Source organism: Copadichromis virginalis, linkage group LG18 (assembly GCF_057382275.1).
Source record: "Copadichromis virginalis isolate Kocher_CV1m ecotype Utaka linkage group LG18, C_Virginalis_male_GT1.1, whole genome shotgun sequence".
Taxonomy (NCBI): domain Eukaryota; kingdom Metazoa; phylum Chordata; class Actinopteri; order Cichliformes; family Cichlidae; genus Copadichromis; species Copadichromis virginalis.
This window is the reverse complement of record NC_140635.1, coordinates 20,596,860-20,621,016: the sequence shown is the minus strand read 5'-3', so window position 1 is coordinate 20,621,016 and position 24,157 is coordinate 20,596,860. Positions and strand designations below refer to the sequence as shown.

At 40.1% G+C, this 24,157-nt stretch overlaps 1 protein-coding gene across 4 annotated transcripts in view; it reads right to left on the bottom strand.

Moving 5' to 3' along the window:
- The window catches only part of tnr (tenascin R (restrictin, janusin)), a 214,896-nt gene that overhangs the window by 66,046 nt on the left and 124,693 nt on the right, over window positions 1-24,157 (bottom strand). For 3 of the 4 annotated variants that reach the window (XM_085438249.1, XM_085438252.1, XM_085438250.1), the window contains exons 1-5: window positions 15,867-16,402; window positions 11,229-11,451; window positions 11,027-11,127; window positions 8,733-8,895; window positions 7,423-7,899 (exon numbers count right to left, since the gene is read on the bottom strand). In XM_085438249.1, coding sequence (XP_085294375.1) covers window positions 7,423-7,899; window positions 8,733-8,895; window positions 11,027-11,127; window positions 11,229-11,451; window positions 15,867-16,040 — 1,138 coding nt within the window. In that variant the 5' untranslated portion in view covers window positions 16,041-16,402. Of the gene's footprint in view, window positions 1-7,422; window positions 7,900-8,732; window positions 8,896-11,026; window positions 11,128-11,228; window positions 11,452-15,866; window positions 16,403-24,157 lie in introns of those variants that run through there. The other variant, XM_085438251.1, reaches the window with a different exon arrangement.

Here is a 24,157-nt window from a genome sequence, read left to right as displayed (position 1 = left end):
GCTTCGCAAGCTACTTATGTAGGAAATATGAGAATTTGTGTATTTTTGAAGCATTTCTGCAATAATCATTGAAGGTCCTGTGAAAAGGCTGAAACTTTTTAAAAGAAACTGGCTCACTATAGTGGATTATACTGTGAGTGGAGTTTCTTTGGTGCACGTTCAACATAGCCAGACTTCAAACCCCAGTCAGAAAGGATGTTAGTTAGTTATCATCTTTCTTTGTTAACCCACACGTTGTCCTTCAGGCTCTGTGCGTGCTCCCATTTAAAGGAGGTGTTTGACCCATCATTTGACTTTTCTTTCTCACAAAGTGGATCGATTCAGTGCAGCCTACTTCAAGTCAGAAACCCCGTCAGACCAACAGGTGATGGAGATCTATAAAGAATGTGAGGAGTGTAACGGCAAAACAGAGCACTAGTTGGAAATAAGGTAAGAAAGCAATGCTGACGCTTGATCGGGTCTCTTTAGATTTGTGGCAACAAAGTAAAATTCATCCGTGCAACATTCTTGGTAATAACTATCCTCCTGACAGACTGATCAGTTTTGTAGTCTGTGTTCTGGCAGCAATTTCAGGACTGTACAACTAAACTGATGTTGAATTAGTACAAAATGTAAAAACATATCCCTGCACTATTTGTATCACATTTGTCTCATCACGCGTGCAATTATTCCACATTTCCTTTGGTGTTATTACCAACATATGGCTAAACAAGCTCAATGTATAAACTGTATCTATTCACCAGAGAATATAAATCACACTTATACCGCCGCCGAGGAAAAGAATCACTGAAAACATGTCACTTCCACTCAATTTACACTAAACTAACTAAATGATGCCTTAACTGAACACTTGCTTTGAGTCCGGTTATGTTTTAAGTTACAGTAAGAAAGACACAACCATTCATGCATGTCTTTGGCGTGTAGGAGGAAGCCAGGGTACGCAGGGGGAACACAAAAGTGCAGAAAGGCTGCAGATGTGATGGGTTCAAACTGGGGAGTGTCTTGCTGTGAGGCAACAGTGCTAACCACTGCACCACCATGTCGCCAGCTGACTTTGTGACAACGAGAACTTCTAACTCATTAATCACGGTCTTTGGTACTCTGCTATTTAGCCTGTATTTATTTAGATTTTAGAACATTAAGTATGCAATTTCTCTTTTTCCGATCTAACGTCAGATATGTTAACTAACAGCATTAAATACACTGACACTGAAGAAATTTTAAAAAACTGATGATCCATGGTAAGCTGTGATGCACTCCTTTTTTCTGGCCCATTACATCCTTACAGTGAGTTACAGCTTTTTTCACCAAATTGGCTATTAACTGTTTTTTGCTTTGTATGAGATAATATCTCAATTTAATGTTTTCTTTTTTCTTTTTAAAGAAAGCAGTGATGTAATTAAGAAAGTGCACATGCTCCACTGCTTATTGAGCAACATGCATACAAATAGGTTGTACAGCTAGTATGACCAAATTTCCTGCATCCAACTGGACCGTTGCAAAGCCACAGTTTGATTTAACGTTAAGCAATAGTAACTAGGCATGTTGAGCTTTCAGAAGAGGGGGAAATTCAGAATGTGTGCAAATGAAACCTGCAAATCACATATACTGTTTCAAAATATTCAGCTGACAAATTAAATAGTGAATGTGGCTTCCCAGCACAAGTGCTTTCTCTCATTCATTTCAGAGATTTACTATTATTTCCTTTGGAATGTCTCTCATTGACAGTTGAAAATGCCATAAATTGACACGCTGGGTGCTGGAGCAGCACCCGACAGGGGCGGGACTTGGCTAAAGGTCAGAAGCTTTTATTTATTTTTTTACATTTTTGCCTCATACCGCCACCCGTGCATTTCACACAGGCTGACAAGACGTCATCATCATCGAGTGGCGAACCTATTTTGTGGTAATGGAGTATGAGTAGAAAATATATTTATAGATTATTAAGATCTTGGTTATGAAAATGTTCTTACCCATAAGGCAGGCAGTAATTATTATATTTAAAACTTTTGTTTGTGTTTTAATTATCCCGAAGTCACGCCTAAATAGTGCTCTGTTAGTTTAGACACTGTGATTAGAGACAGATGTTAGCCAGGTAGCCTGTCATACTTAGAGACAGCTTATTACACCCATCTCATATTTGAACAGATTGCATTGTTAAAGCGAATCCCAGACAGTAAAAGAATCCAGTGCTGGGTGCAAGAAATCCTGAACTTGAGATCATCAGGTCGTAAACCTAAGAGGTGGTGCTGAATGCAAATGTGGAGCCATAAAGAAAGACCGTCCACAACTCCCACAGGCAAACACAACAAAAGGGGAGGGGGAGACAAGTGAAGGACATAAAGGAGGTGAGACAAGACAGATGATACAAACAGTTTGACTTGGGGGGGAAAAAACTGTAGGATGGGCTGGATGCACAGAAGACACAGAAGAGGAGAAAGACATCTGCTGGAGAAGAATAAATAATTTAACACTGAAAAACAACTAAAAGTAAACTAGAGCAAAAAGGATGAAAGAGAGAAGGAGATAAAGGAGAATTGTGATGGTGTGAAAAACAAAAGTCTCCCCACCCCTGTGATACAGGACACTACAGCCGATCAGTGAATCCCCCACCGGAAACCCTTGGGCACTTTAGTAGAATTTTCCAGCACTTTCTCACGCACTCGACAGATGGGCCCATCCTGTACAGTGGCTAGATCATTTCAGAACTGAGGGGCAAATCCTGCAGCATTCACTTAACGAGATTTATTTCGTCAGTTCAACTTGTCAGGTATATAAAGGGAATGATAAATCAAAGAAGGGGCAATAATCCACGGGACAAAAGAATAGTGACTGAATAAGGTCATGCAAGAGATGAATGGATGAACTCCTCGAAAGCAAAGGCATACAATACTATGCAAAGGTCTCAAGCCACCCCTCATTTCTTGATATTTTCCTTCCGAGAAGCCAGACTTTCTTCGGACAAAGTGGTCTTGGGCAGTAGTTCTCCAGAGTTTCTGATTTCCTTTGGTTGTTGCCTACTTTTTCACTCATTTTTAGTCCACTCCTAGTACCTGAGCATTTTTAGAGGAATGCTGTTTTGCTTCTTATGCCACTTAACACTGACCTATGAACCACTCAAGAACCACTCCAGCTCAAGGGATAAACAACTGTGTCTATATATACAACTAAGCAAAGAACTGAATTTTCTAAAAGTATCTAAATGAAGGATGGCTCAAGACTTTTGCACAGTATTGTAAGTACAGCAGAAGGTCAGGGGTAGAGTGATTAACAAGGTTACTCAGAGAAGTCTGTCAACAGTATTAAATATTATTTCACTATGTGGCCATGTAAAAGCTCACTATCAAACAATTAAGTTGGGTAAGGTTTTGGTTAATTTTTATTTACCCTGATGAGTGGTCTAACAGAGGATTGGTGCATTCAGACATCCCATCAACATTTCTAGTTGGTGAAAAACCAAGAGTGAATGACAGGCAGCACCAACCAATCTTGGATGGAACTAATCGCCTCTCTTAAAACGATCCGCAACATAAATCACATATTTCAAAGTACACTGCTTGAATCACATGAACTAATTAAAATGCTCAAGGTTTTTGTCTTCTTCAGCTTGTATTCTTCTGAATGTTTGCTTGAGAAAGGGCAAGTTGCTGAAGGTTGTTGAAGAATCTTGCCCGGAGTGTTTAAGTCTCATTAAGTCTAATCAGTATACTATTATAGGCAGATATAGCAGTATCCACCAAACTAAGACCCCGATGGTACAACTTTAAGCACACAACGAAGGTCAGTGCATCATCAGAGAAGGAACCTACCTTCAGGCTGCTATGTGTAATGGAATTTTTCATATAAATCACGCTTAAATGACTAAACTGCATGTTTTACTGTTAATTATAATATTTTGGAGTTTCTGTTGGGTGGAAAAGAAAGGACAGATGATTTTTAGGAAGCAAATCACGACAGATATTTTGAAGATACAGTACAAGATTGTTTTCTTCCTCTGGCTCAGAGTAAAAGACTTACTGCTGCACTTTGAATGATCCAAACAAACCAATATCTCAATAATAAATCAAGCTGAAGTTAAACAGACTGAGTTATCAGACTCACAAAGCCTGATAATCGTGAATCACAGGCGCGACTACCCGCTGAAATGTGATAACTGCCAACACAGACAATGCTGAATAAAAAAAATAAACAACAAGCACAAAAAATTTCTTTTGTGTTGTTTTTACAATAGTCATTGATAGAGATGCAAATAATAATTTTGTGTTGCACATACAAAAAGAGCTAAAAAAAACAAACAAAAAAAACAAGCTGAAGCACAGTTTCAGTCGAAACCATAATAACGATGTATGTTCTCACCCTGCTGAGGCTGTCCGTGAAAGCAACACGTGAAAAAAAAAAACCCACCCGCACAGCTGTCAGCCGATTGTGACAATGCATTACTGTGCGATGAGGCGAGTGTCACATTCCTGCCAAAATCGCTCGAGCTGTTAATCATAATATAATTGTATGGAGCAAAGTTAGTCTTTTAACAGTAGGCTTGTTTTAACTGGGCTGCTGTAAGTAACAAGGCCATGCTTTTGACTCATGAAGCCATAAAACTGACTGATGCTGAATGGGGCAATAAAACAAGGAAACAACATCTATAAGCAGACCACAGCGCCTAACTCTAAAAAATAAAATGTATACATGTGGCTTCCACTTTGTCCTTTTACAACACACATCCATTAAAATGGTTACATACATTTTTAAAAATCTATAATATTCATATAGTTTAATGGCATAATAAAGCTATTACAGTTATGGCGCATAAAGCCAGCAGCAACAGCCCTTAATATTAAAAGTACAGCAAAAGGTGATGCAATTTTGCTTGTGTGACGTCAATAAGAGTGAATTTTTTTCACACCCATGCAGCAACATGCTTCCTCTTGCCTGGAAATGTTAGATGACGTGCTGCGGCAGCTTCTCGAGCCACAACTCCCGCCACGCAGGCTCTGCGGCTGTTCTAACCTGTCAACATCCTCGAAATGAGGATCCACGACCGTCACGCGCAGGTCGGGTAAGCGGTGAGGCCCGGGCCCCGAAGCTTTATCATAGCGCTGATATGATGAGAAATGTAAATGTCAGTTGTCACCACTGCAGCACTCAAAGGATGTCAACAAAGCAAGAGTGTCACTGTCTCTCCACAGTGGCGTCGGGACTCATAGAAATGATCGTGGAGCACTTCTGCTGTATGGCTGAATGTCACTTTCCTCCGGGTGATTTTGGCTTTTTGGGGGGAATGTATTTTTATGTAAAGATATACTATTTCTTACTGCACGCCTGAAACGTCCAATTTAAATTCAACAACCTCCATTATTTCTCGTAGCGGGAGAATATAGGCCACCATTATTGAAGCAAAAATACATGCCGCTTTCTCCAGTTTGTGATAACGTGAAACACTTAAGCCTGTCACCCTACAAGTCTCCGGTAATTGAACTGCTTCGTTTGGTATTCAGCAAACTATCCCCTACAAGCGCTGCCTATTTTGGTCTCTAATTACAAAGAAATAGGCAATTCGGTCTCCCTCACTTGGTGTAGATATTAAATGGGTGGGGTAGGACCGAGACACCTTAGTAATATGATTTTGCATCCCTGCCTTTCTATCACTCGCTCTTCTGTCTGTCCCCATCCGTCACCACGTTGACAGGCCTCTTAAATGGCAGAGGAGGATCTGATATTTTGGCGTGGAGAGCTGGCTTTGAACAAAAGCGGCTCAAAAAAACGTCTTAGCTACGGCTAATATGACAGCTCTCCCCCAGATGAATGTGACTTTTGACAAATGAATGCTGTTACACCTTTGGCTGTCCAGCAAGTCAGGCACCCCACCACCTCCATTTGAAGCACAGATGGGTTTATTTTTCAGGTGTGCTTTCAAACCTGTGAAGTCTACTTCCTATCCAAACACTGCACTAGGTTGTTGCATTAACAACCTCCTTTGTTCGTGCACGTGTTCATGCAAGCTCTCTGCGGCAATCACAGATAGTACTGGGTATTTACAGGAAGCTTTAAGTTTCTGTGTTATGTTCCACTTAATGTGGAAGCAGTCAGTTAATACATTTAAGACAGAATTCTGAAAGTGAATTACGCACATATTTGATCACGGTTTTAGTCAAATAAGAACAAAAAGCCTCTTAAATGTGATGTTTTGCAGTTTTCCACTGCTTTATATAAAACTGTAAGATTTACATCTTTAGGTTTAATGACCGATAACTGATATTGCTGTTTCTTTGGGCTCAGGGAAATTGTGATGGCCTTCAGGTAATTTAATTAATTAACTGAATAACAATGAAGTTGCAGCCCTAGCTGTATGTGGGGCAAATATGTAGGACTTGTAAAATCTCTAGCTGGATGTAAAATAGTGACTAAAAATATCTACTGCTGGTAGTTTGTTTTTAACAAGAGACAATTTCTTATTTTCCTTTCTTTCTTTCTTTTTTTTTTAGATCTCTATAGAAATAACACTGATATCCTCTTTATAAAGATACTCGTCTGAAACATGTCACATCAAGCATGGTTATGAGATACATAACCAGAACTTAAAGAGGAAAACTTTATCATGGTACACTCAGGAAACACTGTTTACAGATTGTCTGTACACTGAAGTTGATTCTTGTTCCTCTGAAATGGTTGTTTTGGAGACAAGGACTAGTTCTGCGACCCCACGCAATCAGTCATTGCCTCAAACGATTTTTTGGTGCAGTAAGTCTGAGAAAGACCGCCAACTGTGCCACACAGTGCCAACTGTGGCACGCGTGCCTAGGGTTGCCAACTCCTGCTGTAACTGGACTGAACTTCAGTTGGGAGAACTGAGATAATCCATCCACAATACGAGGTTAGTTATCAACATACTGCTGCATGGGCTGAGCTGTAGTTACATCGTAAGGTTTTAAAAACTGAGCTTAGCAGTAATAAAAACCGAGAGAGGCCGACAGTGATCACAGACTGTTTTTAGGGCCTTGTTGAGATTAAATGGAACAAGATACAAAGCATTAAAACATGTAAAAAACACAAAAGCCTTATTAAAGGCAGAGTAGTTTGGGCCCGGAAGCAGGACTCATTACGTCATCACTTAAAGACCGAATAGAGTCACTCTATTAAACATTTTAGCTACAATTCCATAAAAAACATGCCTCATTTGTAAAGAATTCAGTCTAATCTGTCTGTGGGTCACGCAGTGTTACTATAAAATCTGCTTAGACTGGATTTCTGTTCTGAGTGTATGATCCTGGTCACACCGATACCAAGTGTTAAGAAAGACATCTCCTTCTCCAAGAGTTTCTGCTCTAGGAAATAGAACCACAAACGTCAGACCAACTGCTTTTGGTACTTGCCAACAGGCAGACGATCAAAGCGATCAGTGGAAGATCAAAATTAGCAGCCTACCAGAGTTGCAGTCATCTCCAGCATATCCATCCTGACAGACGCAGAAGCCCTCCTTGCAGATTCCCTTCTTGCTGCAGTTGTTTGCACAGTAGACGAGCGAGCAGTCCTCTCCCACATACCCAGGCCGGCACTGGCACGTCCCGTTTATGCACAGCCCCTGGTCCGAGCAGTCATTGAGACACCTTCCGACCATGCAGTCTTCGCCTGTGAACGACTCCTCACAAACGCACTCCCCATCGATGCACAATCCGCGGCCAGAGCAGTCCGAAGGGCAGCGCGGCTCCGAACAGTTGTCACCTCCAAAGTCACGGTCGCACACGCACTCCCCTTCAACACACACCCCTTGACCGGAGCAGTCATTTGGGCAGCGAGGCTCGGAGCAGTTTTTGCCGGTCCACCCTTCCTCGCAGATGCAGCTGCACATATCGAAGCTGAAGCTGCCGTGGTTGCTGCAGCCTGGGACAAAGTCCAAACGGCCTGAAAAGACAGATTGAATCGCTTAGTACTTGATTCAAGTACAAAACCTCCCACACACACATCTTTAAAGCGGGAGTTTGAAAAGTTAGGGTCACATTACTTTGTGCATTTTGTGATACCTACCTCAAGTAACCACCATGAAATACATAGCATATTTGAAGAAACATATCAATTCAGTATAGAATAAAAAGTAACAACCAATCAGTTATCATTTAGTTAATGTTGTCAAACAGCCCTGATTAAAGAAACAGTAGTTAAATCTAAAATACTCCAACTTTTTCTACTTTGCCTTTCCCATCCTCCCATTGCTCTCGCAGGCTAAACATTTCATCCTCTTTCTGATTCTGATCGTGACTGCTGGAGATAATCATATTCTCACAGTGGAGATGGAGCGTTTTCAGAAAATATTTGACGGGGGGGATGGTGTCAATGGAGCAAATCCTTTAGCCATAATAAATTCTGTAACTCTATCAGTTGCAGTCCCCTCATATTATAATGGCAGCATCTCTTGAATAGACAACAAATTTTTGCCAGTAACAAAGGTTTCTCCACACATTTCAGACTGTGAGCAAGACAAAAAGAGGAAGAAGAAGAAGAAGAAAACCCACCTTCCAGCATCAATATTTTACTGGCGTCTGTCTTTTCTTTTCTGCCTGGTTTACAGTTCATGTAATTCTTTTCATAACGCAGTCTTATTTCTTTGCATTTTTGCCTCAAAAAGCTCTCTGCAACACCACGGTCTGTTTGTACAGATGCTGAGGGGATTTATAGACAAAAACTACATTCTACAAGTTTGTCTATAGTATTTGTTGTCAGTGTTAAACAGTACTCACCAATGGCCGAGCTCTCCCCGCAGCATCCGGATCCACACTGAGCTCTGAGCATGGAAACCTCTCTCTCTAGCATCTCCACCCTGGTGGCAAGCTGCTGGATTGTGGCCGTTGCTGGACAACCGCACGCTGCTTTGGGGATATTGATGCGGTGTGTAAATGTCACCTAAACAAGGAGAAAATTTTGACAACTAAGTGCATCCATTAGATAAAAGAGTCACCATGAAGTAGAAATGCATCTTTAATTAACATCTTGAGGAAATCCCGAGTATATGCACACACAAATATCTCCTTTCAAGGTGTTTTTATTACACAACCAAGAGGTGCTTAGAAACATTATCATTCATTGGGAGTCGTGCTCATGGCTTCCACAGATAGCTCTGTGATTCACCCTTTTAGCTCTGTTTTTGTGCTACTCTCTCCTGATGTAAATAGCTGTCTCTTTAGCTGCAAAAAAGTCTCTGCTGTATTCACCAGATAGTTGCCAGCTCTGCTGTTTAATGCTGAGCAGGTAGAGTGGGTTTTTAGAGCTTTATTCCCCAAAAACAGTTGCCTGCTGCAGCAAAAAATCAATGCTATGAGAATGACGGGAGCTTACCAAAAGAGTTGTTGGCCAAATCGCTAGAAGATAAGCTAGACTAGCTATAAGCTCTGTAAACCCAGGGAAGCTGTGGATTTGGGTGATAATTCTCTGTAGGTTTATCACTCTGAGCTGCCGTGTTCACATTATGAAATGTTTTTTCACATTGTCACGTTCTCATTCTAGCATTTTAAACTTCTAATTATTTATAATGGATGAGTCGGCAAAGACTGTTGAGCTGCATTTCATGCTCCAAAGCCTGAAATAGCACTAATTATATGACTTCTTACCTTGTGTGTGCTTGTGTAGAATCATTTAGAAACAAATATAATTCATGGATAATCATAAAGCTTTAGAGGTGTCCAGGTGAGACGTAAATGAAGGCCACATTTAAAGGACAGATACAGATAGGGAACAGATCCATCGTGACAAAGTTATTAATGTCTGGCCATCTATTTTTTTCCCTTCCATTCCTAGAGTTTCTCAACAACCCCCTTCCTTTTCTTTATTAGCATTGTCATTTAATTACTTTAATTAACTTAAATAATTAACTATATATATATATATATATATACATATATATATATATATATATATATATATATATATATATATATATATATATTAATTCATTTATTTTAGTCCAATCTTAGGATTCTGATCATTTTTATCATAGATGACATTGTTGTTGTTATTAGTACTCGTTCATCCTTAACCCATCTTGGTCATGTGTGATGTAATTAATCACACTCACACAGCCTTGAGTGTAGTATGCGTCACACTCTTTTACACGCCAGTTACCCTACCATCTACCCCCCTTCTATCCTGTTTGTTTTGGCTTTGTCATGCTTTCTTTGTATGTTCATGTCCTGTGATGTTGTTGATCTGTTTTTGTAAATAAAGCCGTTTTAAGCTGTAGTGCTCGCTGTCTGGATCCAGCTTCTTTTCACCCACCCAGACCATCTACATCCTAACCACCTGTCCTTCGCGCTCTCTATTACCAGAATCTCACTGTAGAACAATAGTTTTCAGTTTGACAGTTTCACTTTGACTGGATTTGTCAAACCCAGTTTAAAAGAAGAAGAACAAAACCCAGACAGAGAAGCGGAGGGTTATGTGCCCAGATACAATTTAAAATTCACCTGTTTGCACTCTTGTTGGAGAGCGCTGAATCGTAATAAAGGGAACTATTAAGGTTCTGTCCCACATTAACTGTTACAACTGGATTGTCATTAAACAGGACATAGTTTAAAGTAATGAGGTTGGCATATACACTACATAATCCCTGTGAGTCAAATGCTTTGGCTTCATGCTAAACATTCATGGCAGTTTTTTTATTCCTAACCTGAATCTGAAGAGAGGTGGTAACTTTAATAAGGTCATCTCAGAAAGAAGCCCAACTTACCTGCTGTTCAGTTTTATTATTTACAAGGGGTAGCCAATCAGGAAAATACTGCCTAAAAGGAGGGCGACCTTACAGGGAGAGGAGCTACAATCAGGGGCTGCAACAAGGCCCAGTATGAGATAAACAGAGATTTTTTTGATTGCTTTTTTGTTTTAATTAACTCTGGCAAAAACATCCCCATGAAACTCTTTCGTATCATATCTTTTCACATTAGATCATTTAATTCAACCCAAGAAGTCTCTTCACGTCTCGTAGCTCTTCCAAATTTTTAAAGCTAATTACACACAAATAAAACACTGTTGAAGCACCCACCTGGCTCTCAGCATCCAGTGTTTGCTCTGTGTATTCTGTTGCTCCATTTGGATCCACTGGACCCTCTACAGAAGGTCTGGATCCCAACTCAGCACGAGAACCTATGATAGCAAAAAGAACAAGTCTCAAAAACTTCTTAAAGGCTTGTGTGTGTATTTGTGTGTTTGTGCGCGCACGCGCAGGACCAGAAATCGATCCTCACCGTCCCCTGGGCCTGATGGTGCAGAGGTGTCCAAGTCAACAGAGCATAGAGACTCCAAGGGTACATTAATGTTATAGACGTGGTTAAAGACCAAAGGTTGCTCCCGCAGGGTCTGGTTGGCTGATAAGTCGGAGGGGGGCAGATCCCCCCCTGGGGTCTGCCTCCTCACTCTGGTGGTACGAACCAGCCTGTTGTCTCCTGATGGAGCAGCATGAGCGGCACCCTGGAGTGAGACACAAAATGAAACAAAAAAATAAAAACCAGGACACGTGGTTTGTACTCAGAGGCTTCCAATTGTTTTTTTCTGATACCTTCTGTTTACAAAATGATAGAGTGAAAACTCAGAGGAACCCAGGGGACACAAAACAAGATGACACTAATATACAGTATATGAAAGATTTTCTCACTGGCTGCAACACTGACAAAACAATTTTCACATGAAAAAATTGGGTCATTTTCAAAATTCTGTGGTGACAGTTTAGTGTTTTCAGCTTGCACTCCCGGCGTGTGAGGTAGAGAATTTGGAGAATTACTGACATTTAATAAAGAAGTAATATTTGAAGCAGAAAGGGAATGATAAGTAAAAAAATACAGCCTGAAGCAGGTACATTTGAACTCTACTGGATGAGCTCTTAGTATAGAGTAACTGCACCTATCTACACAATTAACTGTTTGTTAAACTCATTCCCTCAGTAGCACAGCAAATGGTACAGTATGTAGCATATATTTCTCAAAATGTTTCCACATGGCACAGTAGCTGTACACCTGTATATATTCTGCTGTAGCAAATTAATCAATAAACTAATATTTTTGTCAGCGCTATCACACTATCATGCTATAGCTATAGCTTGATAATATAGGATTTTTAGGATTTCACTAACATCTGTTATCAGCTGGTAGTTGTGGCGATTTGCCAACAGGCAGGTTGCAAAGTGTCCTCTGGTGGCCTAACTGCAACAGCAACACGTTGTAACATATTGGCAAATAGCTAATAGTGGCCAGTAATATTGGCCCACAATAACTGGTTAAATACAGACTACATGTTAGTAAGTTTTTGGTGATTACTTTTCTATCTATAGTTTATTTCAACTTGACCATTATTTAAGAGTCACAGAGTGCATTTGCCAAAAGCATAGACACTTCTCAGAAAAGTGTATTCATCTATCTGCTTGTTAAGTGGTGGCACATCAGCCCCAGTCCAAGTCAGCTATACGTTGACTGAGGCTGTCTTCGTAAAATGTTACGTTCCCTGCGCTATAGTGTTTATATTAGCCTAATGATAGCTCTGCAGCTAGCCACTAGCTATCATTATATGTAAACTTGCCCAACCACTAACCCTGCTATTTAGTCTTTTGTCTTTGTTTACATCCAAACTTGTAGAAGAGCTGTACATTTTAGCTTTTTAGGAACACCAACGGTCAGAACATGGTGTATTATCTTTGTACTGAAACTAGCAAGCTAACGTCCTGCTAACTAAAACTCCTAAATCCTCTTTTTCATCGATGCTGTTAAAATTTATTGTTACACCTGGCAGAACAGCCACACTGATGATTTTATTGAAGTTGAAAGAATTTGGACCACTTTCCCAGTGCCTCAGTATCTCGGTTATTACTGAACTGAAGGAGGGTTTGTACCCGGACATAGCTAATGATGTCAAACCTAACAAGTGGACAGAATTAAAAGAAAGCAAACTGTTTGACAAAACATATCTTGGTAATACAAATCAAACAGCTATTACTGGAACATGTCTTACATCTTTACTGAAGAATGATAGCAACATGTCTTAAGTTTTTTCCCCTTCGATACCTGTCCCATAATTCTATTTTATTCTATTCTGTTTTAAGTTAGTGAATGTGATCTCTGCCTATACAGCTTATTAGGGCTACCCTTCGAAAAACCAGCAATCTGTTCTAATGGTTGTGTGACCAGGAGATATTTTATTTTGTATTCTTATGATCACAGTTATAATCAGAAGTATCAATCATTAATCATTTACCATTGTTGAACCAGTTGACAGAATAATCTTTGAACCATATCTATGTTAACATTAATCTACACAGATTATCAGTACTTTAATCAGTCTATTGTTGTTATTTGCTTAAAGCTGTTTCACAGTTCTGTAACCACTCAGAAGCCTGTGGGTCCTGCTGGACCCTGCCTTAGTTCTATGTTCAGTTCTGCACGTACACAGGCCTTTAAAGTACATGCACGCTCTTATATAACACATGCATGTGTACACACACACTTAGTAAGAATAGGAGGGTCATCTGAGGACAGTTTTCTGATAGATATACTTTCACAATAGACACGAATAGATATACACACCACACGCACTGGTTTTCTCTGAGTGCTGGGCTGAGTGGAAACATCTGGAGGCCTTATAAGGAGAACTTGTGGAGTGAGGGGAACTTCCTGAGTTCTGAGAACTGACTGATACTTATCATGTGACTTGACGTCATCATTGTAATAAAAGCCTTGTGAGATGCTTGTTCGGGGGAGATCGGCTCTAAAAGGCTTGTGATGCTCATCTTCCCCATATGTACATATGTATAATAAAAATCACTATTCTGACATCTACTGAGACCATCCAGTCGTTTGTCTTCTCCTCAAAACTCGAATCATGACATTTCTGGTGCCGAAACCCGGTTTGGGGGGAGACTAATGGAGCCTGGCTGACGGTCTAGTGGTGTCAGACGGACGGCCAGGAGCTACACTGAGTGATGGGCCCCGAAATATGAGAGGTAAGCACCGCCTGTTGATGGATCTCCAAAGGTGCCGAATTGGAAATTGAGCGCTAAATTAAAGGTTCACTCAGTGGGGCTTCTGTTCTGTCCGGGGTGATTTTGGGGTAATTAGTGTTAAAGGCAGGGAATAGTGAACTGAGTAAATGTATTGCTGTTCATTGTGGGAGCGAATTTTAAGAGGTTTAAGAGGTTATATGAGGTTAAAATAACACGGTTTAAGGTGTGTGGAAACCGATGTGGGTGGCTGGATGCCAGCAGTCACCTGGTTAGTGTAGGGTATTTGATCCAATCGATTAGCAGAGACTGGGTCTCAGGCTTCAGATAAATGAAACTGGATGGCAGGGGTCCAACAGTGAGGCTTTTAAAACAAGTAAATTCGTTTAGGACTGAGAGCTAGGCTCTCTAAGAATGCAGTTGTCCAGCAGGTGGCACTGACCCCTAATCGCGGACGCGTGGTTAGGTTTTAGCCCGGAGTTGGCCTTCCGCGGGGATTCGGACTCCCGTCAAAAAGGCTAGACAATCAATGGGTGATTGTCTTATACTGCATTTTTTGATCGACAGGGTTGGACTCGGCCGGGACCACACAACGTCGTTGGTCTGAGAGTTTTAAGTAAAGCTGAAGGCGTGGGTTTGATACTAGCGCCAGAGGTGGAGCTCCTTTCCAGCTGCGGGAAACGGTTATAAATTAAGTAGAATTTAGTAATGTGACCGTTTTCAAGGCGGCGTACTTGAAACGTGTAATTGACCAGCAAGGCTAGGCCTGGGCTATAGGTGCTTTTAAATTAGTCAAAAAGTTAGGTGTAACCTCTTCTGGCATATGACGTCTATGCGGGCCCGTGTGTATATAGATTATAAATTACCTGTGTGTGTAAATAAGTTGTATAAATCTGTTAGATCTGAAACTCCGGCTAAAAACTTCATCTCTAGAAAAACTCTTTTCTCTTCTCTCCCTCTTTCTCTCAGATGGGATTCTGTGTGTGTATGTGTGCTGGAGAAAAAAAAAAACATGTATAAACATAACTGCCTAAATTATTGAACTCTTGAGGAGGGTTGATTTCAGAATCAGAATCAAACTCAAAAACTTTATTGTCATTGTCATGAGACCAACGAAATTAAGAATGGTCCCCGATCATTGCATCATCCCTAGCAATAGTTGTCAAACCATATCTTTTTTGACATATAGTGAACTGTGAAAACTCATTGAGAGTACAGGGGAGGTTGTCAAATGTTGTCGAGTATGCCTACTTTTTACTTGACCATACAGGTTTAGCCTCATCCTTGAACACTGTATTGTGTTTGTAGCTCTCAAATAAATACAAAAAAGCGTTTTCTTTAAAAAGAAATCTGAGAAAGGAAAAAAGATGTCAGTTACTAACTGGTGGAGAGAACATTATCTTAATTAGGTAGCTAGCTGCAGATGTCAGGGACAGCTGTCACTGTCAAGGAAAAAAGAAAAAGAGGAGCTTGCTTTTGTCGCACTCTTTCTACCTCTTTCACTGAGAATTTCAACCTCTTTTTGTTGTTTATTACAGAAAACTGCACAAGTGTAACGCAGGAGCAGAAAGCTCGACAAACACAACATTAACTAAGACAGTCAACTGTGAAACTTTGAGTTTAATAACTGAAACAGTCTACTTTCTAGAAGAAACTGGAACAAACTGAAATGCAAGCAGTCGAACTCATTATTTCTTCTCGATATTCAAACTGGCCAGGGCAGGATTTCAGTGGATTTGTGCCCAGAATCAAGTGATTAACATTACTGCCAATAATAGTTCAGTGGAAATAAACAATGAATGTGAAAAAACAGTGCTACTCATTAAAAGAAAAAAGAAAAAAAAAAAACAGAAAACAGAACAAATAAAGAAACCAACAGGAATATTTTTTTTTAATTCACCTGTAGAGTGAGAAACAGAGCCAAAACCAGGATCCAGCTTGTTGTGGGCACACTGGCCTGGTGATGCTGTCGTGCCATCGGCATGCCGGAGACAGCCCGAGTGAACAGTACCATCCACTGGAAACTGCGAAGGAGCAAAGAAGTAGAAGAGAAAGAAGTGAAGCAGGGAATCATTAAAAATTAGGTTTCAGGAAAAGAAAAGTATGGAATTACTCCTGTGTCTGTGCATCTCTCTGTCTGCTGTACGTGAGCGAATGGGTAGTTGTAGTACCTTCAGCTTATCCGCTGTAAATGATAAATAAATGCCTTTGATCTGATGTGAAATAATTGGCTTTATAGAGAAAAAGAAACTCTTCCAGGGATTATGGAGTCAGCTAAGAACCTTTGAATGGATTTCACTGTGCAATACCAAATATTTGATCTTCCCACTTGGGAGCAATACAGAAATATTGCTCAGGGAGAGGGTTGATAGATGGATTTCAGCAGAGACACGGTCTGAGTGATGCTGCTGTAATCCCCTCTCCGTTGAGCAGAAGAGGGAGAACAGGAAACTACTGGAATAAAAGCCGCACAGCTGATGCAGATGCTCGAAGCAAACTGTCAGATATCAGCAGGGACATGACAGGACTGAAGTTTAATTTTAAAGCTGCTAGTTTAGTCACAATAATAACACAATTTTAAAGCTGCTAGTTTTGTCACAATAATAACACATTTTCATTTTATGCTCGACCGTAGATATTCGCACATTACCCCTAAGTTTTAACAGACATATGTGGTTAGTGGGGGCGAAAGGAAGGAGTTAAAAACGAGTCTGTGTTGTCTGCATTCAAAAAACCTTTTATCACAACAATACAATCTCATGTTGGTGAAGCAGGCTATTGCTCTCAGCTGGCTCCTTTTGTGAGAGACAGATGGAAATGTTCTTATCGGACCTAACTGGCTCAGGCCTTTTTTTCTTCTTTTTTTTGATCATTTAGGGTGGAAATGTTGAAACATGAGTGTATTTGCACATAAATGAAAAACAGAGAGACCCCCAGTGCGTTTGAGCCAAGCATCTTTAAAGTTGTCTCATTCAGAGAAAATGATTTTTTTTCTGGAATTAATGCATACGCAGTGTCTCGGACTATTTGCTTCTATACTGAAGATTAGTCACACAGTCACATATCTACCTGAGCACATCCTTCATTTTGTGACAGAGACAAAAAACCCTGAGTAGATGTGCAAGGGATTTTCTATATGTGTGGTGAAGATCTACACTCACACAAAGCACGACAGCGCACACAGTTTATCAAAACGGTTCCATAGGAGGAGAATGGTTGGTCATATGTTACCATTTCCAGCACGCCTCGCTCCACACTGTGCTTCTAGCACTTTTAAAAATGACTTTGGCCTTGCAGAAATTGACTTCCAACCAGCGCTCTTCACTTTATGGTGAAGAGATGGAACTTTTTTGTACTTTGAAACCTCCCTTCAAGCATGGAGCTACTGCTCGACAAGACTGGAGCCATTTAACTGGTGAATTCAGCACAGAAACGATGAGCATGAAGATGATGACAAAGTGAGATGAACAAAGCCAACTGGAACTGTCTTGTTCACAGCCATTAGCCAAAGATGGATGCCATTGGCGAGCTTCAGTGGACGGCGGACGCATTCTTAAAAAATGACAAATGGCATTACATATGTAGGGATTTCATTCAGTTCCTAAGAAAGGGAAGACAGGAAGCAGCTCTCGTGATCAACCTTTACCACGATGTTATAATATAAACAGCATGACTTGTGTCAACATATCAGACTGTTCAATGACACAGAAGGACAATGACACAGAAGTATCACAAAAATTTTCATTTCTCTTACTATAAACAAATAAGGTAGAGGTCTGGGGTGTGCATTCAGAGTTTCATCCTTCAAGGCAAATAGCAAACCCATATATATATTTTTACGCTGGCAGTAATAAAACTTTGAAAGAGGTTCAAAGTCACAAGAGTATACTTCTGTTCCAGGGTCATGGTGCAAGCTGATGCCCACGAGCATTACCGCACAGACAAGGTTTTTCACGGAAGCTCAATTAAATACAGACCCACTCATTCACACTGAAGAGAATCGACATGCTTTAGGCAGTAAAACAGGCTTAATTTACTCACTTTTTTCCAGGAGAGAGAACATATGCACTTAGAGAAGCAAACACAAAGCCGCCCAGCAATGATACACATGCTTTCAAATCCACAATGCACTCACAGAAAGCCCCCGTATGCACAAGTACTTCAAAAAATGTTTGACAAATGTGTATATTTTCATAAAAACACACTTTATGTCAAATATAAAGTGTTTTTAATTCTTCTGTATAATAGAAGCCTAAAGTGGAAGTTTAAAAAATATTTCTTCAGCTTCACAGGAAAATATGAGCGCATGTGCATGTAAGATCAAAGCCATTTCCTTACCGCTAACTATTTCGTTCATCTAGGAGAATATAAATTTTATGGCTTTGAGGAAGCTCTGAAACAATGCTGTCACATCATGTATTACCTGGTGATTTTCTTCAGTGAAATTGGGTGAGTTCACCCCCTGCGAGGCTGAAATGAAACTGCCTGTTCCAATTATAATAAAAACCATCAGGGCACTTTATGCAATGTCACAAAGGAAAAGGTAAAATCAGCCTACACAAAGGAGGCCGCTACAAAATATCTAGCGCTATAAAATGAATCACAAAAGCCAGCAAGCTTATGAGTTTGATGTTAAAAAAAAGTTGCTTTGATCTCGTCTTTCTAACTTTTTTCATCTCTGTTAGATTAAACTTCTCTCTGAGGTGAATGTTTGAATCCTTGACAATATCTCTCCCTTTCATCCACAATGGGGTTTATGAGCAACCGAGTCAACATAAAAAGAGAACTGAATCTAAAAATGCATAGTGTAATTACACTGAGATACTTATCCCATTATTTAGAAACAGTCCTTTAATCATATTTAGTAGATATTGAAGCTGGAGCTGGTAAATGGCAAAACTGTATCTTGGTTTTAAGACATAATAATCAAACTATGACACATATCAATATGTAGATGATGTAGATGATGTTTACAAAGGATTAATGAATACTGTAAAGCGGAATCATTAAATTATTATACAGAGTTAAGTGTATCTCACAGTCTCCAGACCAGCTGTTACCAGCAGTACATGACAAAATATCCCACCTTCAAAAAACATATTAAGTATTTTACTCAAGCAATGCAATACTGAAATATTCTTTGCATTTTTTGACATTAAATACGTCAGTCTTTTGATTGCATTCCACCGCACAGCTCCTGCTTGTGATGTTTTAGCATTTGATTGAAACTGTAACATGTGCTATGTATAGCATCTATTTGTATTTGCATGATAAATGGCTGCCAGTGGGTGGTACAGTTGGAGCAGTGCATAACACTTTCACCTCACAGCAAGAAGGTGTTGGGGCCTTACAGGTGCAATCTGTATGTTGTCCATGAGCCAGCATGATACTTCCCCATTTGCTTTGGTTTCCTCCCACAGACCAAAGACAGGATTGTTAATTTAAATGCTGATTCTAAATTGGCCAACAGTACAGATGTGAGAGTGTGTGGTTGTCTGTCTCTCTGTGTTAGCCCTGTGATGAAGTGTTAAAATGAAAATGGACGGATAGCTGTGGGAATCTACCATTTTTAACATTTTGTGATATGCTGAGTACTGTAACAATATATACTACAATTTTTTTCCAACTGCTAATTATATCCTTAAAATTATATTTGTTAGTGTTACACTTCAGTTGTTTTTCTTTTTTTGAGTTGTGTAAAGCAACCATCACTGCCACTAAAACCTGCCATAAATGTTGTCATTTGACACTGTTTGTTACCAGCCTATGTTTGAATCAGGGACAAGCTGTTTCTGGTAATACAGCAATTAACACTGGTAAATAGTTACAGTCAATCGAGTCAAATCCCCTGGAGTTACACTCATTGATAAAGACTCATTCAGCATTTATAAACTAGGCAGCGATCATTTACCAACCTTCGAAAATCTCTTTGAGAGTGGCCGCAGTCAGTCCAAGTCAGAGTGCAACTAGTTGCAGAAAGATTGCCTTCTACTAGATGTGATGAGCCCTTATAGTTGATGATCCTGTATCAATACAATATTGCCATGCAAAAAATTGCAATACTAACGATACATACCCCCCCACCCCCGACCCTACCCCCCACCCCAATACCTACTGGATGGATGGATGGATGGATAGATATATGGAAATGTGAATGCCTGTTCTTAGCCTCTTATCCAATATCATCTTCAACAGGCTCCAGCATATCCAAGTTGCTACCCTGGCTGAATAGGCAGTGCAGAAAATATTGCAGGCTTAATGTTCGCTTGAGTGATGTGATAATCAATTTAGCACCTCTAGCCAGATTTCCACAAAGTGATACAACACTTGGCCTTGTCAGTAGAAGTCTTCATCTTCTGAACCCAACCTCTACCCTTTTCACTAAAAATAGCATTTTGGATCTAATAAGATGTCCTGGGAAGATCACCAGCTGCTCCAACAGACTCGGAGAAGCCAAAGTAAAATCAGAGAATATCCACATACTCTCAAGTGAGCTAACAAAGGATCTCTCTCTCTTTCTCTGATATTAGCTCAAACGTTTACAATCTGTGCTATAGAACTCGATTTGTCACACAAGTTTCTACAATATTTACAATATACAGAACTGTTTTCATTACGAACCACTGAGGCATGGTTAATTAACTAAACCTATTTTTGTAACTCATCACTCATAAGTTTCGACTACAATAAAGGAAGTTTACTGCAGTGTTTTCCGTTGGGGCTACTGCAATTTGTGTTTGAAGACAGCAAGTCACTCAATCACAGTGTAAGGGTGTCAATGCTGCTTGGTGCCTTGATTAGGTAATGCTCATGCTTCTGATCACATTCTTACTTAAAATCTTACTTAACCTCTTTTGTGTATTCCCCAGGTTTTAAAGGTGATCCTTTCAAATCTGAACATACATTATGTTTCTGTATGAGGATATTTCTCTTTTTTTTCTGGTTTTGCCATATGCGACAGAGCAGACAATGGAAACTGAACCATCCTGAGATGTATAAGGGAGCTTTATTTTGCTTTTCTGTGTCTCTCCTTGCTGTTTTCCTTAGACCTCTCGCAGTACTTTTTATTTTTAAAAAAGAAAAACTGCTGCACCACATGATGTTCACTGGCATTTATTCCAATGGCTCTGCTTAGATCACACCTCTTGCTGATTTTGGCTCTTATTCAAGCATTAATTGAACCTGTTGACCCAGCCACACTGAACGTATAATATATTCAGGTGCCGTTATATTATTCATCCTTTAGAGGAGCTTGCAGACCAAGTTAACAAGCATGTTTGTGTAATAGCATAGCCACTGACGGTAGGAGAAAGAAGACCCTTTGTTTTGTTTTTTTGAACTAGATCCTGATGTGACTGTGTCGTGACTCTCACACAGTGTAATGTGTCAGAAAAGTTTTTATCTGACTAAGAAAGCTGGGACTTTCTTTCATCTATGAGGCAGCTTTTTTTTTTTTTTTTGCTTTTTATCCATTCACCTGTATTTCAGACTGTATTTCACACTGGTTAAATAACAAACCTGGGAATACTTTTATATGAGTTGCTATAAAACCAAAGCCTATTGTTTCCTATTGTTTTACACATGAGGACATGATAAAAATAACATGATAAAAAAAACATAGCATGTTATTAAGAACTGTGCCAAAATGCAGAAGCAGTGTGTGAAAAAAACACGAGTACGTCCTTTCTGCGAAAGTAAAAGCAATACACTGAAAATCTAATGTTATGACAGCATAATTAGAAAAAGACTGAACTGTGTTGCCAGGAGAAAACCTCGTATCTAAGGGGCCGAAACTAGCATCGCTGGCGAACACAGCTCATTGTTCGCTAGTGGTGCTAGTTTCAGTCATTATGCAAATGTGCAGTTTGAAAGTTTGGGAAAACCTGCAGTCAGCTGAGACTTAAGAAGTCACTTGGATGCCCTCTTTAATAGACATTCGTATTTGTTCTATATCTTTTTACTTATTTGAGCTACCCTACTAAGTCCTGATGTGCTCAACAGTGAGCATCCTGACCTCTCCAATGATATCTCATGTGTTTGGGTGGCCTCTTTTCTGACTCCAAACAGGAAGGAAATCACAAAAAAAGTTGAACTGAACAAAACATTTTTCCTTGGTTCTCATAGAAGCTGGGCTGTGCCTAGTTTTTTTTTTTTTTACATGCTAACTCTTGACTTCTCTTTAGTTTCTGTTAATAATAATGATATATTGTTATATGTCGCGTCTTATTGTTCATCTGAAGTTCTTTATCATGCCCTGACATGTAAAAACTTAGAACTGAAAGACAGTCTAGTTTTTCATAGCAAATATTACTTTTGTTAACAGGAATAGAAAACATATTTTTCTGATGACTATTTCGACCCACAGATTCATATCCATTTATTACACATGGATTTCAAATAAACAGTTTTGTACAAATGATAGTGAAACAACACATCGCCCAAGCCAGTACAGTAGCTTAAGAATGAGCTGTTGCTATATTTGGGTAGTTGCAGTAGGTAGTTGCAAACACTCGGCTGTACTTTTCCCAAGGATTATTATTGCTGTTGTTTGGTCATTCAAACTGCAGATATTTTTTTTAAAAACATATTGTGCTTAATATTGAACTTTGATGTCAACAGACTCACACAGAGTCCTGCAGTGCTGTACAGCTTATTTTTAGTTTACACTGGAGGTGTGAAAACCTGTCTTTCTATGTGAGCAACAAAAAACACAACAGGTTGTTATTAGCGCAACAGTATCAACAGCCGCTGTAAGCGCTACTCCCTGCCTCATCCATTATGATTCCCTCACCGCGGATGAGTGAACCGAGCCATGAATTGTGCGAGTGTTGTGCTTGCAGCTCTTTACTGAGCGGATAGCAAAATTTACAACGACTCGTGGCGTTCTCGCTCCCGTGGGTTTTCTCTTAAAACATGTTGCACCACCTGCATTTACACTTGAGCGCCTTGTAAGGTTCTGCATGAACCCACTTTTTTCATAATTTATACCAGTTATTATTTTAGGGGGAAAAGTGAAAGATTTGAAGAAGATGAAGTATTAGAAACTATAGGAACACAAGGGAAAAGGGGGGGAGAGTGTGCACAGAAAGAAATAGCATGCTACAAAAATAACAAGATGTAATTACAGACAGGAGTGAAAGTAAAATGATTACAGGGATGTAATAATGAAATAAAACAAAACATGAGAACCAACAGAAGGCGGTTCAAGAGATATGAAAAAGAAAGTTGAAGAGAAGGAGCACGCAGCTGAACAAGCCTCTCTCATCCAGCCAGCTGCACCATGAAACGGGAAGCAGCCACTGAATGCCTCACTTCCCACACTCCCCTCACGATCATAGAGTCTCTCAGAAAAAAAAAAATGTGTGTGTAGGTGTGTGTATCTGTGTGTTTTAGCAGTTAGGGACCCACAGGAGATTAACATCCCTGTTGGATTATGGAAGGGATGCGTACTGGAAAGCTTCATTAACTCTGCATGTGTGGGTGCGTGTGTGTGTGTGTGTGTGTGTGTGTGTGTGTGTGTGTGTGTGTGTGTGTGTGTGTGTGTGTGTGTGTGTGTGTGTGTCTGCCGCTCTCGTTCCATGGCCACGGGGCTTTTTAGACTGTTGCCTCCTGAATAAGTGTTTGCTGTCTGCCCTGTATGTCTCAATCTGTGCATGTGGTCTCCTTCGTCTGTGGAAGCCTCCGGGGCTTCACGAGAACAGATAAATCAGCCCTGGGAGCAGTTGACTGTCACTATCCCTTTACAGCTGTCCAGAGGAGGACAGTGAAAGTGTTTATGAAGCAATCGCCTTCTGTAATCCAGCCCTGGTGATCTCTGGGGCCTCCCTAGCTTATAAGACACAGAGACACATCGGCGTAGAGAGACACTGTGATCAAGCCCTCCTCTGCTTTAAGGTGCAGCAGACTGGATGCTAGACTCAGGCCTGAACTGCTATCAGGGGGCACAACACATCCATCTGCTGAAATGTTGCCGGTGCTCTTCAGTAACACACCGCTACATTACAACATGGAGTCGGTGAGGAGAGGATGAAGGCGACAACGTTTTTTCCCCCCGACTTTTCTCCCCCTCATGATTTTATTCACCTCATTCAGAAAAATCACCTTTGCTCTATCCCGGTCCATCTCCTCTTTTTTGCTTCTCTCGTTTTTTATTATCTCCAGTTGTCACTTTCACCATCTTCTTTTATCTCA